The following is a 17,268-nucleotide window of genomic DNA, read 5'->3' on the forward strand; positions in this document are numbered from 1 at the left end:
AAAAACCTATGAAATAGTCCAATAAATAAGAAATTTGAAAGTGAAAAAGACATCCATTCTGTCGCATGAAAGGCTTGTTGTTGTTGGCTTTTTTTTTTTTTTTTTTTTTTTTTGAGATTACATGTGCTTGCCCAAGTGGAATTAATTATAAGGGTCTAATTGCCCTGTTTAAATGTTATCATTGTTCTGTTTTTCCTTTCCCGAAATTGAGTATTGTGTCCGATTTAAGTACAGCTCATATATAAGAATTAGAAATAGAGATGATGATTAGAAATTGAGTACTGCGACCAAGCCAAGTCATTTTTCCTATCAAAGTTTGATTTTGATTTTGATTTTTTTTGCGGTTCCTTTATTTCTTAATTTGAATATAGATATTGCTTCTGCTGTTAATGTTGAATATATATATATTGCTATTGCTGTATAAATTTTCCTATTATAGTTTGGTTTTGCTTTCTTTTCGTAATTCTATTGGGCATCAATCAATAAAGAGGCCAACTATATACACCAGAAAAAGGTAAAATAATAGGAATAAATGAAGAGAATTATTTGGTAGAAGCGTCATAGTTTCTACTCAATCCACACAATGACATTAATATCGACAACTAAATATTTTAGATGCCTTATTTTAGTTGTGAAACATGGAAGATTCAGTTGCCTGAGTGTAACTCCGAGTCGAGAGATTTGCAACTTGTACATTGATACTAAAGAATACAGCAAGAAGGGTGAGGAAATACGTAGGTATAGTCTACTAATTAGTAATGGTATAGCTATCATATTTCTATTGCTTTAAATTCTCTATCAGATCTGACACTATTCTCCATGACCATATATATTATTCCTGGACTAATGTGTATTGTCCTTAATTCTGTTTCAGTTCAAATTCTTTTTCTCTCTTGAAAATAAGTGACGGAAAGTACTTTTCTTTAATTCTATTAAGATATATAGCTATAGTACTGCATATATAGCCAAGGTCTTTATAATTTGTGTTCTTCTAACATTATGTACCTAATCTAGTACATATTTCATAATTTAAATAATCTACTATTTTCCCGGTTAATGAACAAAAGCACATGTCGGATTCTACATTCTTGATTTTCAAATTTTCTTCATATATGGGCCATTCCTACTTTATGCTGGCCTAATGTGTTGTATCGTTCTTTCATTTTTGTTGGATTTGACCCCGAAAAGCTTTTGAATAAATACTAATGAGTATAAATGTCTGAATGTAGAAAGTAGTTTATGGTTGTTTAACTTTTCGACCACACTTTTTGGTCGAAATAAAATCGACCACACAAGGTCGAAATTTTCAAAATTTAATTTTTTTTTTTTGGATTTCACCACACGCGGTCGTTATTTAAACATGAAATAAAATTTAAATGAAATGAGTCGAAACTTTTTTGGTACAAATAACAAATGAAAAAAAAACATTTTCTAAAAATTAAATTATATAAATAAAACAATTAATTAAAAAAAAAAAATATTTGGAATTTAGAGTGATGAAGCTAGTTAACGCTTAATCTTCTTATCCTCTTTTTTAATTTCACTATTGTGTGTGTTACCTCTTAGTTATGTGTTTGACTAGGCTTGATTCATAATCATGTGGCTTGAGTAGTTTAATAGTTAGAGTCAAGGATCTGTTTAGTTTATATTTTAGTCCTCTATTGGCCTAATTAAGCATTATGTGATTTATTTGTTTAAGCAATTAGATTTGTTTTTTAAACCTTAAGGTTGGGCTAATTACTTCATCCGTTCACTTTTACTTGTTTATTATTCCCAAAATAGATTTTTACTTTTACTTGTCCACTTTCGCATATTAAGAGGAAAATAATTTTTTTTTCTGTTTTACCTTTAGCATTAATAATTCCTTCCGGGTCATTTTCTAAATCTATTAAGAAGTCATATACCAATTAATGTGGGTATTATGATAAAAGATGTACTTCATTTATAAATTCTTAAGAGATGTGTAAAGTTTATAGTAGACAAGTAAAAATGAACGGAGGGAGTACATTTTACATTTTTGTCGGTAATCAAGCTTTGCTACCTTTTTCAATCGTTAATTTATTATTGTGTTTTTACAAATTAAACTTAGCATGTCTAAAAGGTTAAATCAAAAATAAAATAAAAATTGTTTAAAAGGCTACAATTGATAAAGAGTTCACATGGGACCCATATTTTTTTGTACTGCATGTTCCAAAAGTTACGTGTGAAAAGATAAAGCAAGCTTTTGGGCCCACGTTAACATCTCTCCAGTGAGATACATGAGGAAATAAGTAAACATTTTTTTGCATGGATTGCCCTTCTTTTGGGGTGGTCTTTAAATTTTGCCACTTAAATTTGTATTTTAAATTTTACCCCTCATATTTGTGCTTTAAGTTGTGCCTTTCGCCGGAAGGTGGGCGAATACGTAAGAGTTCAAACCCCCGCTCAAGCATAAAATAAAAAAATAATTTCGCAGGCAGACTAGAGGTATGCGATCCGATACAATCTTTAAGGAAAAGCTAAAGTTATCTTGATCCGATAACAAAAGTCTGCCATACAGAATTTTTCTAAGACATAGTTTAGTCATGCCTTGAAGGCTTTTAATTAAGGCATAACAAAATTATGCCCCATAAGCGTTAACTTTCCTTATGGCATAGACTTTTGCCTTATAAGACAAAGTTTAAGTTGTACGCCTTAAGGAAAAGTTACGTATACTTAGTTATGTTTAGGGGCATACTTTTATTTAAGGCATAAATAAAATTTTACCTTTAAAATTAAAAAAAAAAAAAAAAAAAAAAATATATATATATATATATATATATATATATAAGGCAAAGTCGCGGGAGAGAAGCATAGCAAAATTTAAACTTTGCCTCGTAAGGCAAACTTTTAGCATGCCTTTGAAAACTTACGCCTAGATACATTTTTAGTTATGTTTTATAGACACTTTTAGTTAAGGCATTACTAAAAGTATACCTTGAAAAGTTAAAATATATATATATATATATATATATATATATGCTTCAACGAAAGCGAAGTACGCAAGCTTTTTAGTTAAACATAACTAAAAGTCTCATTTATGGGGCATAACGAAATTTCAACTCTACTTTGCAAATTTTTTTAAAATTTTTAGCGAGCGGGGGTTCGAACCCGAACTGTGTTTTTAGCTTTCGGGTAAAATTTAAAGACCACAAATATGAGGGGCAAAATTTAAATACCACCCCAAAAGAAGGGCAATTCTGCAAATTGCCATAAGTAAATAAGGTCCACCTCCTTAAGCGTAAAGCACAACCTAGCACGGCAACGGATTTAGCAAATTTGCAGAAAATGACGGAAACACCCCATTGCCAGGCTGACATGTTGACGTTGAGCTGCTTAACTCCCTCTTATAAGAGAAGAGAATACGTATTATTCGATTAGTGTACACGTCGAGTAAGAACAAAAGAAGCTAATTGCATCGGATTTTTAAATTTATAAACCAAACCAAACCAAAAATAGTCGGTTTTTTCAACCTCGGGTTTTCTCGATTTTTTCGGGTTGCCTGGGTTTTTCAGCTTTTTTTCCTAAGAAAGTCTTCATACAAAACATATAACTTGTACTTCAAATATTTCTTTAGTCCTAGAAAGATACAACTATCTAATTAAGATATTTATTGAGAAAATAACACAAAATGTGAGATGAGAGATGACCTTGTACTAAAATATTCAACAAAAAAAGGTAATGAAATTGCATAAAATAAAATGATCATAATTAAAAAGTACTAAGTCATTCTATAATAAATACGGCTAATTTATAAGGCATATAGAAAATAATCATAATCTAAAAGTACTAAGTCATCCTAAAATAAGTACGGCTAATAAATATTAATTACATCACTAGATATTAAAGAAAAATAAAATAAAATAAAGTTAAGTATTTTCACTTTTAAACCAATATAAAACTAAAGAATAGATATCCCAACATTATTGTCAGTCCTAGTGTTAGAATTGAATTTCTTTTGTTAGCATTAGTATTGATTTAATTTTTGTTGAGTTTTATTTCAGTTACTAATATCTATGGGCTATAAAACTTATTGGACCATTCAAAATTTTAATTCCAAGCTTGAAGTAATATGTTAAAAGACAAAAATCTAGGAAAAAGTTTAAGATACATTTATAAATTACATTATAAATAAATATTTTTATGTATAAAATATTTTGAAAATTTTTAAATGTAATGTCGGGTTGGTTTTATTCGATTTGACTTTTTTAGTTAAAACCAAACCAAATCAATAGTGTTTGGGTTCTTCTTTTTAAAATCAAACCAAGTCAAACCAAATCACTAGTCGGATTTTTTTCTCGATTTGGTTCGAATTATCGATTTGGTGCGATTTGTCGGTTTCCTCTGTACACCCCCATTCCACACTATAAATGAAAGCCTACGTTCTATGAACTATACTTGGGATATTCTCTTATATCATTACTTGTTATCAAGTATAGTAGTAACTAGTACAAAACACGTTCATTTTGGAACGCATGCAGGATATATCATATTTATCTATTTCAATTTATGTAAACTCATTTGACTAGGCACGGAGTTTAAGAATAAAAAGAGGATTTTTAAATTTGTTGTGTTAAATGAGTCACATATATTTCATGTAGTTATAAGTCATTGCATAAAAGTAAATTGTTTCCAAATACAGAAAGAGGCTAGGTTATTCTTTTTTACACGTACTAATAAGAAAATGAGTTCACATAAATTGAAACAGATGAATATTAAATCTACAAATCATTGAGGAAATAAATGAAATGCGAAAGCGTATCTGGATCCATGAATATCATGAAAATCTTTAGTTTTGCGGTTATTGATGGACCTTCCAAATTAGGCGGCAAGGCATATGAATTTTAAAGAATATAATTCTCTTTTCCAACGACGAGATATTAGAAATTTTTTATATGTCTGATCTGAGGGACCATAACTCTACTTATGATTGCACATGTTTACTTTCTTTATTTCTAATTTGGCTCTACCATTAATCCTAAAATAGACCAGGATACCAGAAAAATTGGGGATGAAGTCACTTTTAGGATTGTTATCTAAAATATATCTAACATTGCAATGTATTAGAGCTCGTTCGATAAGAGGTCTTAAATAAAATAATCATGATATTATATATGGTATTATTTTGTATTATGTTTGGTTGACATTTTGGGACATGTATAACTAATACCGGAATTATTTAATACACCAAAGGGTATATTATTTTATACCACCACTACCATGGGATAACTAATCCATAGAATCAAACCTCTATAACAAAGATCGTTGGGTTAGAAATTTTTCTGCTGTTATAGAGAATGACTGTTATACACTTATAACAACATTAACATTTAAATAATACTTCGTTGTTATAGACAAAAAAAATGCATAAAATCTAATTTTCATTTTTAATTGTTAATTTCTAAGCTTAATCACACTTTGTACAACGAAGGAAAATCATTTAATGATGAATATATATATATATATATATATATATATTCATATGATATTTTTTGTCATAAATAGTGTATTAAATGATCAAATATTTGGTCAAAATCTATACACTTATTATTGGTAATCATAGATATTATATTTTTATAAAGATGATTAATTATTATATTACCAAAAAAAGAAGATAGTCGTATATATATGGGGGATAATTTTACAAAGAGCGAGACTTATTATAAAGTTGGTTTTTGTTATAGGTGAAATGCTATTATAGATAAGTAAAATATAACATAAAAAATCGGTTCAAAAAAAACTTGGTTGTTATAGAGAGGTGTTGTATATGCGGGTTATGTATATGAGAGATGATCGTATATGGATAAAAAGCTAAATGACTAGCCTTGTTTTGTTCCAAGAAACCTATAATGGCCAAGCATCCAAGGATATAATTGCAACAAATTGTTTTTTAGTTTTAAAAATAAATAAGTATTCAAATGGTATCTTTTGTGTCCAGTTTTAGTGCAATGAACCAAACACCATACAAAAAATAATCTTTGTATTACTAATTCATATACTTCATCTGTTCCAATTTATGTGATACATTTTCCTTTTTATTCTGTCCAAAAAATATTGATGCATTTCTTTATTTGACAATAATTTAACTTTAAACTTTACTTTTATGCTTAACGAGATGATCTATAACCACACAAATATCTTTAGTTTATTTTATACCACAAGATTCAAAAAGTCTTCTTTATTTCTTAAACCTCGCCTAATACAAAAATTATATCACATAAATTGAAAACGGAGAGAGTATTACTAATTCATGTATAACTTGTATTTGAACCAAACGACCTTAAAGTTTAGCGACAACTGATTTGAGCGGCCGAAATTAGTGAGGTAACATATGGATTCGACTTCGAGAGTTTGCTGATACTTAAGTACATTACGCGATGTATTATATTTTAGTTTATTTCTTGGTGAAATTAAACTATTTAATGTTGGTATTGTTAACTAATTAAAGTCAAAATGAGAGGTTGGCTACAAGTTCACCAAATCAAAAAGAAAAAGAAAAAGGGATCCGTTGCAAATACCTCATCGCTAATCGTTGGTAAATAAAACTAGTGACATATTTTTACTGCTTAGCGATAGAAAATTTATCCACTACTATTTCCTACTTTTTTAGTTTGTTGACATAAGCATGTAATTTTTGATGATTGACAAAGTAAATGAACAGGGGTAGTAAACCAGTTTTAGAGACAGATGGATGGGATACAACAAATGGCAAATGAACTAGACACAAAATATAGATGGACAGAACTGCTGAACAAGGTGGGCGAACCTGGTCTGGGGAGTATGAAAAAGCAAAACAGAGACCATACAATTGCTTCAAACTTTCCAGATTCCAGATTAATTAATGTCAAATTGAATCAGCTATAACCAAAATTGTCCATATTCTTGTTAACAACCATGTCAGGAAGGAAATCTTTTTTTAATGGGTTAAAATGACAGCGGATAGTATGTTAGTTATAGAGGCATAAGTGAGCCAATAATTTAACGGTGAGGGTATTTTTGATACCAAAATCAAACGGAGGGTATAATTGATCAATTTCCAATAGTTGAGGAGTAATTTTGGACCTTTTCCCTAATATATTAACAGTATAAAGTACAACAACAACATACCAAGTGTATTCCCATAGTTGAAGTCTGGATTAACAGTATAAAGTATTATAGGAATTAAAAGATAGCGATTTCTTGTCGTATGGACAATGCATATGTATCGATACTTTTTTATACTTTTGTTAATACAACAAAATAAGAACCAATGGTAAAGTAAATAATAGGGATTTGGGCCTCTTATAGAAGAAAAAAAAAAATAGGTTCTTCATGTGATGGCGTCGATCGAATTATTAAGATTTGGATCATTTGTCAATTTTTTCTTCTTTATATTTTCTCGCTTTCTTTCCCTATATATACATACAATTCTAGCCTTTAGCAATAGTATGTCATACCTCTTTGTATTGCTCAAACAGATTTTAAGAATTCTTTAAATTCAATATTTCCTTTCCTTTTTACGTAAATAAAAAATGGAGAATCAAAAGCAACGCCAAGCTGCTTACATGAGGAGAAGCCTCTTGGACCAGGTCATATTTTTATGTAATTACTTAGTCACATGTAATTATTTCTTAAATTTAAATACAAAATTCACAAATCATTCTAACTTTAGGAAATGAGTGTGCTCTATTTGACATGTAGTACTATTAGATGAAAAAATATTAGTTTTTGTGGAGTTTCAATTTCAAAAAAACTTAATCACTCTTGAGTCTTGATACTTATGTCAAACTAATAAACACATAGCTTTTCATATACACTTTATCTCTAACTATGGTCAATAATATGTATTATCATCTCACGCTATCACTTAACTGTAATAAGCTAGTGTAGTTTGGTGTAAATATTGGACGATGAAAAAGTTTTTTCAGTTTGAGTTTTTCACTTATTACGATTAAAAAATTATTACTCCTTCCGTCCTAATTTATGTGGATAACTTATTGGAGTCGGTCAAATGATAATGAATCTATAGCTATAAATAATATTTTATACAGTCAGTGAATAAAATTTAATTTCTTATTTGCTACAAAGGTGAATAATTTTAATTATAACTAGTATTTTTGTGCAGGGATACCTTGATGAACAATTTATTCATCTTGAAGAATTGCAAGATGATGCAAACCCTAACTTTCTTGAAGAAGTTGTCAAGCTATTTTACACAGATTCAGCCAGATTTATTCGCAATTGTAACACCTCAGACCTTTTACTTAAGCTTTGACCTTTAACTTAAGCTTTGACCATGATTCCAGACTTAGAAAACTAGATAAAGAATGTGGGAATCGAAAATTTCTTTTCAGCCGTCAGATGGAAATTTACGCCCCAGAACACGACCCGTAAATCAGTATACGGGCCCGTATTTCAAGTCGTAAAGTGGCACCCAAAATCACTATGCATTCTGGAATTTGGCTTGTGGAATTTTATATTGTTAAATACGGACGGTATTTTGAAATATGGGCCGTAAACTGTGATCATATTTAGGAAGGAAACATAAAGCAGTGAATCTGTTTGAAATATGTTGAATTACGATCCAATTTTACGGACCGTAAATCAGTATGCGATCGTATTTTGGTCCGTATTTCCCAACCCGCACCAGAACCTATACTCAGTTATTTTATTTCGTTTTTCATAATTCCAAGCCCTAGAAACGAAGTGTTCTTCTCCCAACGAACCAAAACAGCAAGGTAAGTCATTCCAAGCTCTTCCAAATCAATTTTATCATATATGCTTTTAATGTAATCATGAAACCATGTTCTTAACATAGGTTTTTCAAGAAAACCCAATTAAAGAGCATAAACAGCAAAACCTTGGAACTCTTTTCCAAGAACGCATTATTATTCAAGTTTGGGAGCAATTCCAGGTATGTTAAGCATACTATCTACATGAGGAACATTGTTAAATCAACCTCATACCTCAATAATCATAATTCCCAATAATCCAGCAAGTTCAGGATTTTGCCCTAGTTCTTGATTTTCATAACCTAGGGTTAGAGCTCAGTTTTCTGATTATGTTCATACTTGTTTATGCATGCTATGGACCGTAGCTTAATCTAAAAGACTTGTAATTCAATCTACGAGTCTCAGAATGCAGTCTAAGTCATCAGTCATGATAAAGAGTCAGTAGTCAGTTTTACACCTGTTGCTTCATGTTTGATTGGGCCTAAGGCCATAGTTATGATTCATATGCATATGTAATTATTTTGGGCCTGAGGCCATAGCTTTGAGATTTCATTATTTATTGGGCCTGAGGCCATAGTTACATGGTATTTGCACAGGTGGTTTCTATATAGATCAACTCATGATATGAGTATTCAGTTTCATTATACTTTATTGTTCATGTATCCCTTATCATTGCTTCAGTTGCTTATCATACTTGTACAATTCAAATGTACTAACATCCTTATGCATGGGCTCGCGTTCACGATACAAAGTCTAACTTTCGGGAGGATAAAAGTACCGCTTAGCTTCAAAGACTTTTGAGTACCTCAGCTAGTTGGTGACCCTTCTCATTCAGGGCTTTCCGTCTATTCCCAGCTTTCGAGTATTAGTTAGTTCATTAGTATTTGAGGCATTTCAGGGTCTTGTCCTGACTTAGTTATTCTTACAGTATCTTGATCATAGAGGTTTCATAGACACAGTCTTTAGTCAGTTATGTTGGTTTTGCCTCACAACATTTATTTCCGCATCCTCTATTATATTTGAGTTAGAGTATTCTCTTGGTTCATTTTATATCTTGCATGCTTTCATGATACAACTGTTAGACTCAGCAGCCATGGGTTCGCTCGGTCATAGACAGTCAGGCACCGAGTGCCGTGTCACGTCCAGGCCATGGTTTGGGGCGTGACAAAAATATTGAACTTGCACTGTAAGAAGTTATTTTTTATATGAATATCATAAGTCATAACAGTGTTAATTAAGTTAACTTTGATCCCTTTTAGATTATCTAATGCTTAGGTAAGTCAAATATTTTTTCCAGACAATTATTTTTCTACGCGGAAAAGACAAATATTTGTGAAAACTCAAGTGTAGTTGTCACTATTGAAAAAAAGAGTATAATCATCAATACTATCCTTGACGATAAGGGTTGGCACTAAAACTATCACTTTTTGTGACGACCTCTTCGAGTTGTAATAAAGATGTTCATTTTTGTGACAACTAAAGAAAGACATAATGCATAAACAAGCCCTCAAACTTGGCCTCAGCTGGCAAGTATGCCCACAAAATTATTGCGTTTGGTTGAACCATATATTATACATTGTACGTCCATATATCGATCTCGGCACAAATATATGTGCATGCATGTGAGTGGGCGTGGGCCTGCCACTGCGCAGTGTACGCAAAGAGTAGTTTTGCTTGCCCCTCTGCACAAGCCTCCGTTCCTTTTGGTTACAAAAACACTACAATAGAATTGGCATGCAATAAAACCTAGCTTGTGACAGTCAGAGGTGGATCTAGAACTTCTTAAACATGGGTGCATCACTAAAAAAAAAGGAAGCGTTAAGTGAGAATTGATCCATGTTCCTCTGTGTAAATAATTAAGCTTTCCACCAAGTGCGGCCGCTAATCTTTTTGGAGCAAGGATGCCATTAGATCAGTTTTAGTAAATATGTACATAAAATACCTAATTTTGCGAAGAGACCATAGTTTAACGTGCCCTATAATTAAGGCTATAAATTCTCCGCCGGTGCCAGTAATATTAATATGTCTACTAGTAGTGCGTACATAATAGAGTAGTAGAAATGCTTCTCCACTTAGTTCTATATAATTAACTGTATCAATCTATGTAGTATTAATTTTTGAATATTTTTTTGAGTTCATCACTGCAGATGACAATTAAGAGAGGTGGATTTTTAATAGTAGAAGGTGTCCACATAAGATGATAATATTCCTATAGTACAGTTTATTCCTTATCATCAGCATATACAAGAAAATGACTGGAAAGACAGACCAATTTTTACCAATGAAAGGAAAATGATAGCCTTCAATCATATTCTGATACCTTTTAATTTATTAACCCATCCACCCACTTCCATAAAGGTAAATATATATATGTGACCACGAATCTTTAATACTTTGCAATACTAGGGGATATATAGTGAGAGGTCAATGGGTTCTATTTGGTTTCATTGAATTTGGTGGAAGGGGAATAAAGCACATGCCTTGTTTTTTTCTTATATTTTGGACATTTAGTTGACATATCTTTATCCGCTTTCATAGAAGCATAAATTATAGATATACACAATTAGCCAAATTCAACTCCAAGTTGAGATAGCTTGGAGTGGGCTCAACAGTCTGGGAGATTGTTGAGATAGGAATTAGAGTATAGTTCCTACGTTACAGGGTGTGTAACTTGAATTTGCACAGAATTACAGTTGTAGTGGGTTTTGGGAAAAATTTTACAGAGGTGTAGGTCGTGTTTTTTTGGCCCTTGTGAGCTGGGTGGTTTCCACACAAAATTATTGTGTCCTTTACTTTCTTGTTCTTTATTATTCCGCAAACGCTAAGCTTGGAACAGGTAGAGTAATGTGTTCTATCCTATAGACGAAAATCTAATATTGCGTATGATAGAAAGTAATTTGTGCAACTCAACATAGTGGTTCGAGAGAAAACAAAGGACTTGGAATATATATAGAATGCACTAGAAAATGTATAAAACTTTTACTGGCAAAAGATTCGTCAACTTGATGTCCAGTTATTTCTATTTGTGTCCATCATGGATGGGAAGGTAAATACAAGAGCATGTTAATTAATGGACTGAAAATGAAAGTTTGATAACAAGAAGAACTAAGCTTTTTCAATAATAAATGTTTAAATAACAAAAGTCAATATATTAAACACAGACATACATATATTTATTCACTACCAAGCTAGAAAATCACTAATTTTCGACATCGTCTCGTTGGAAGTCGGCTCATCGGCAAGGGATTTCCGATGGAAAAGCCATTGGAAACGTTACAATGAGCTAGGAATTCATAGATAAAAGTTAGCGATTTCCTGTAGTATGAACAATGCATATTTATCGATACCTTTTTATACTTTTCTCAATACAACAAAATAAGAACCAATGGTAAAGTAAATAATAGGGATTTGGTCCAAGAGAAGGAAAAAAAAGAGGTTCTTCATGTATGAACAATGCATATTTATCGATACCTTTTTATACTTTTCTCAATACAACAAAATAAGAACCAATGGTAAAGTAAATAATAGGGATTTGGTCCAAGAGAAGAAAAAAAAAGAGGTTCTTCATGTGATGGTGTCGATCGAATTATTAAGATTTGGACCATTTATCAATCTTTTTCTTCTTTGTATTTTCTCACTTTCTTTCCCTATATATACATACAATTCTAGTCTTTAGAAATAGTATGTCATAGCCTCTTTGTATTCTTCAAACAGATTTTAATACTTCTTTAAATTCAATATTTCCATTCCTTTTTACGTAAACAAAAAAATGGAGAACCAAAAGCAACGCCAAGCTGCTTACATGAGGAGAAGCCTCTTGGACCAGGTCATATTTTTATTTAATTACTTAGTCACATGTAATTATTTCTTAAATTTAAATACAAAATTCACATACATTCTAACTTTAGGAAATGAGTGTGCTCTATTTGACATGTAGTACTATTATATGAAAAGATATGAGTTTTGTGGAGTTTCAATTTCAAAAAAAAACTTAATCACTCTTGATACTTACGTCAAACTAATAAACACATAGCTTTTCGTATACACCTTTATCTCTAACTATGGTCAATAATATGTATTATCATCTCACGCTATCACTTAACTATAATAAGCTAATGTAGATTGGTGTAAATATTGGACGATGGAAAAGTTTTTTCAATTTGAGTTTTTCACTTATTACGATTAAAAAACTATTACTTCTTCCGTCCTAATTTATTTGGATAACTTGTGGAAGTCGGTCAAATGATAATGAATCTATAGCTATAAATAATATTTTATACTGTCAATGAATAAAATTTAATTTGTTATTTGTTACAAAGGTGAATAATTTTAATTATAACTAGTATTTTTGTGCAGGGATACCTTGATGAACAATTTATTCATCTTGAAGAATTGCAAGATGATGCAAACCCTAACTTTGTTGAAGAAGTTGTCAAGCTATTTTACACAGATTCAGCCAGATTTATTCGCAATATTGAACTTGCATTGTAAGAAGTTATTTTTTTATATGAATATCATAAGTCATGACAGTGTTAATTAAGTTAACTTCGATGCCTTTTAGATTATCTAAAAAAATGGAACCATAGTCTAGTATGCTTAATATTTTTTCTAGACAAATCTCTTTCTACGCGGAAAAGACAAATATTCGTGAAAACTCAAGTGTAGTTGTCACTATTGAAAAAAAGAGTATATTCATCAATACTATCCTTGACGATAAAGTTGTCACTAAAACTATCACTTTTTGTGATGACCTCTTCGAGTTGTAATTAAGACGTTCATTTTTGTGACAACTAAAGAAATCGCCACGAACAATCTTATTTCTTGACATGCAAGTTATTTGTTAAACCGCCTCAACTTTTCTTTTATGCCTATATATTATTGCATGCAGAAAATGAAAAAAACCACAAAATGCTAAATTCGGTCTCGGTTATTACAAGTAGGCTGACACACATATATATATATATATAAAATTGTCAGGAATAAGTATATATATAGACACGTCAACAACTCATCTTATTTATAATATCAACGTGATATATCACTTAAAAAAACAGGGGAAAACTCATTTTCTCCCAACTTAATTCCCCATGTCATTCACCAAGTCATTTCTCTAATTCCTCAGCACCACTTACAATAGATACATCATGCAGGAAACTATATAAGAAATTGTAATATTTGTCATTAATGCTTACCCAAATATTGTTTTTTCTTTTGTTCTATGCAGGGAAAATGGACCCTATGATTTTGCTAGGCTGGATAATTTGATGTACCAATTCAAGGGTAGCTGCTCAAGGTAGCATGTCCAAGTTCAACAATAATACATCTATAATTATTTAGAATTTATGAGTATTATATATGTATTGAAGGTACAAAAAATATTTACACAATAGATCGGACTTGAAAGATAATTGCATTTATATATTATAATTTTAGTTGGTAATCTAGAATAAATTATCAAGTAGCATTCTATAACATGTTAAAATACACTAATAATATAAAATTGATACGTTATATATAAACTTAGATCCTATATATTTTTGTACTTATGTTGAGAGTTCACCTTTTCAAAGGATAACAAAAAAGATAGAAAAGTTTAATGAATCTATTTGGGTCCACATTTGGACCTCCCTTTGGAAATAGTCAAACTATAAAAGTTTGTGAATAATAATCAACCAATTACTGCGTAGGGTTGAAAAAACAGGTAAAATTCTTGTTCTCAATTCAAGGGTAGCTGCTCAAGGTAGCATGTCCAAGTTCAACAATAATACATCTATAATTATTTAGAGTTTATGAGTATTATATAGTATTGAAGGTACAAAAAATATTTACACAATAGATCGGACTTGAAAGATAATTGCAGGTAATTATATATTATAATTTTAGTTGGTAATCTAGAATAAATTATCAAGTAGCATTCTAAAACATGTTAAAATACACTAATAATATAAAATTGATATGTTATTGATGTACTATATAAACTTAGATGCTATATATTTTTGTACTTACGTTGAGAGTTCACCTTTTCAAAGAATAACAAAAAAGATAGAAAAGTTTAATGAATCTATTTGGGTCCACATTTGGACCTCCCTATGAATATAGTCAAACTATAAAAGTTTGTGAATAATGATCAACCAATTATTGAGCACGGTTGAAAAAACAAGTAAAATTCTTATTCTCATATTCCACTTAGACGTTCTAGTCATTTTTTGCATGATTCTGCAATCCTCTTTTTTCTTCTGATCTCCACACTTTTTTCACCTCAAATTTAGCAGCTTCTTTTTCCCCAACATTTTAATTGTTTTAGAGTAATACTCCATAAGCATGGTAACTTTACCAAAAAGGGAATTGAACAAATTGGAGTTTTTTTTTTTTTTTTTTTTTTTTTTTTTTTTTTTTTTTGCAGAATGGTTACTTTTCCACTTTGTATCACTTAAGAATATCCTTATCTTTAGCGCGCGCACACAAAAAAAATGTAATTCTTTTTCTTGATTCCTAGACAAATAGATAATTGTAGTGGAGAATCTAATCATTTGGGAGGTTGTATCATGACTTTTTCTAAGATTATGTATACTGCTTCATTTGCATGCATGTATCTCCATATATACTTTTATCATTAAATTTCCCTTTCTCAAATTGTCCCACTTCTTTTTTTGGTTATGTCTATTAATTAAGGATTTATCGCATATTTACTGATAGTGTAAATAATTTTTTTATACCATATTAGTGCAATTTAATCCATTGTAAATGCATGTCGCTTACCTTATTTTTCTTGTTACTAGTTCCACTAATTATGGTTAGTTGCCTTTAATTACGTCTAAGGTAACCTGATAATGTAAGAAAAAATATCAATATGTAAAAGTTATCAAGTTGAACCCGTTTTTGTTCAAAAGGTATTCTCGACAAATAATATTGCTTATTGCGTCTAAACTTAGACATCTCGAACTCTAGAAGTACCCATACGTCGTACCTTCAGTATATGTATTTCTCTTTACTAAATGAATTACAATATTTAATATTAGAACTTTTGTTGCAGCATTGGTGCCAGAAGAGTAAAAAGACAATGTTCTCAGTTTCAGGAATATTGTAATGCAAAAAATATAGAAGGGTAAAGTATCTTGCCTTCTCCTACTTATAGCTAGTTTCCTTGATGTAACAACAATATTTGAAAAGGTTAAGAAGTTATTTATTCTACTCTAAAGTTAATTATCAACTCATGTTTGTTATAAATATGTTAATTGTTACATGTAATTTAATCTGATTGTACAAAAGTATTATAGTCTGTCAGTGTACAAAACTTCTAACCTTATTATTTATGGACCAAATTTTGCAGGTGCAAGAACACATTCCAAGGAGTGAAACAAGAGTATGCTACTCTAAAGACTAAGCTTGAGACTTACTTTCAGGTCTCTCTCTAATAAGATACATAGGCAAATGTAGTATAGTTGAAGAATTTTGAAACGCATATATTACCTCTGGTCCATATTATATGTCTTTTGCAGTTATTGCATAAGCCAAAGACATTAAATAACCTTAATTATTAGAGTATTTGTCTAAAAATATAATCTCACTTATTAATTAGCACTCCACTGTTTTTAGAGCATAACTAAGGTGATTTTTTGAAAAGAAGTCATAAATACTTGTTGTTTTTTCTAAAAACAAGTATCTTTCAAAGCAAATTCAGTTTACCAAAACGACAAACGAATAATATGGACTGGAAGTAGTGTTTATTATATTTGCATTTATTGCCGCGACCGAGTAACGAATTCAATGATCGATCTTTTATTCCCATTGTCTTAAAATTTTGAATATGTAATTAAATGATGCTATATATGGCTCCTAACTTTTTATTTTTTTTACCATTTTAACTCTGTAGATGGAAAGGTAAAGCTTCAGCTTATGTTTGATGTCCAAAGCAGCATCAGATTCGAAATGAACAAGCCCCTCATGGTCTTCCCTCAAGTAGCTTAATAAGGATATTGCTGCATTTATATAAATGATATATAGAATCTTCTTATCATGAAATAATGTGTCTTCTTCTTTCTCTACAAATATTCTTATTACAGCTTTTATTATTTTATAACACGTTATCAGCACGAAGCTCTAATAAAAAATATAACAAAGTTATTGATCACATCAAAGCTTCACTGCGTGAATTATTAGGGTATTAATCACAATTGATAAGAAATCCTTTGACTCCCGTTACTATACCACTTCGTTACCAGGTATGTTTTCTTAAAAGCCTTAACAATGGTGTGTGTTTGTCAATCTTGTGAGGTAGAAAATAAATCCGTAAAGACTATTTTTAAGTGGCTTTAGTTATATTTACTTTCACATGGCTTAAACATTATTTTTTGTTCAAACTTTACTACCAGTCATATAAAGATTCCTTTAAAATATGGCCACATCCATCAGTAACGTTTTTACCTTTTTATCTTTTTGTGGATTTATAACTTGATTATAAATATGAGTAGACACATTCTTACAGTACTCCGGCAGAGAATGAACAAAGAAAATTAGCCACCGGAAGTGGTGATATTTT

The 17,268-nt window shown here is 30.6% G+C and overlaps 1 protein-coding gene across 2 annotated transcripts; it reads left to right on the forward strand.

Annotated features, from left to right (window-relative positions):
• Nucleotides 1-7,453: 7,453 nt before the first annotated feature.
• LOC132062874 (histidine-containing phosphotransfer protein 4-like) lies at nucleotides 7,454-16,749 on the forward strand. 2 transcript variants are annotated; one of them, XM_059455350.1, is made up of 7 exons: nucleotides 7,454-7,586; nucleotides 8,123-8,236; nucleotides 9,899-9,915; nucleotides 13,954-14,022; nucleotides 15,763-15,834; nucleotides 16,060-16,132; nucleotides 16,603-16,749. In XM_059455350.1, exons 1-7 carry the CDS (start codon nucleotides 7,530-7,532, stop codon nucleotides 16,612-16,614), a joined length of 414 nt encoding a protein of 137 aa, XP_059311333.1. In that variant the 5' UTR covers nucleotides 7,454-7,529; the 3' UTR covers nucleotides 16,615-16,749. The 2 variants fall into 2 exon arrangements, with proteins under 2 accessions (XP_059311333.1, XP_059311332.1); XM_059455349.1 differs by lacking the exons at nucleotides 7,454-7,586; nucleotides 8,123-8,236; nucleotides 9,899-9,915 and adding exons at nucleotides 12,398-12,555; nucleotides 13,086-13,216.
• Nucleotides 16,750-17,268: the final 519 nt, after the last annotated feature.

This window comes from Lycium ferocissimum, chromosome 7, assembly GCF_029784015.1.
Source record: "Lycium ferocissimum isolate CSIRO_LF1 chromosome 7, AGI_CSIRO_Lferr_CH_V1, whole genome shotgun sequence".
Lineage (NCBI taxonomy): Eukaryota > Viridiplantae > Streptophyta > Magnoliopsida > Solanales > Solanaceae > Lycium > Lycium ferocissimum.

Excerpts from the sequence above, each read along its gene's own strand:
- LOC132062874 (XM_059455350.1), top strand. The coding sequence starts at position 7,530 with ATGGAGAATCAAAAGCAACGCCAAGCTGCTTACATGAGGAGAAGCCTC. Across the intron at positions 7,587-8,122 it reads GGAGAAGCCTCTTGGACCAG|GGATACCTTGATGAACAATT; the intron begins GTCATATTTTTA and ends ATTTTTGTGCAG. Across the intron at positions 14,023-15,762 it reads TTCAAGGGTAGCTGCTCAAG|CATTGGTGCCAGAAGAGTAA; the intron begins GTAGCATGTCCA and ends CTTTTGTTGCAG.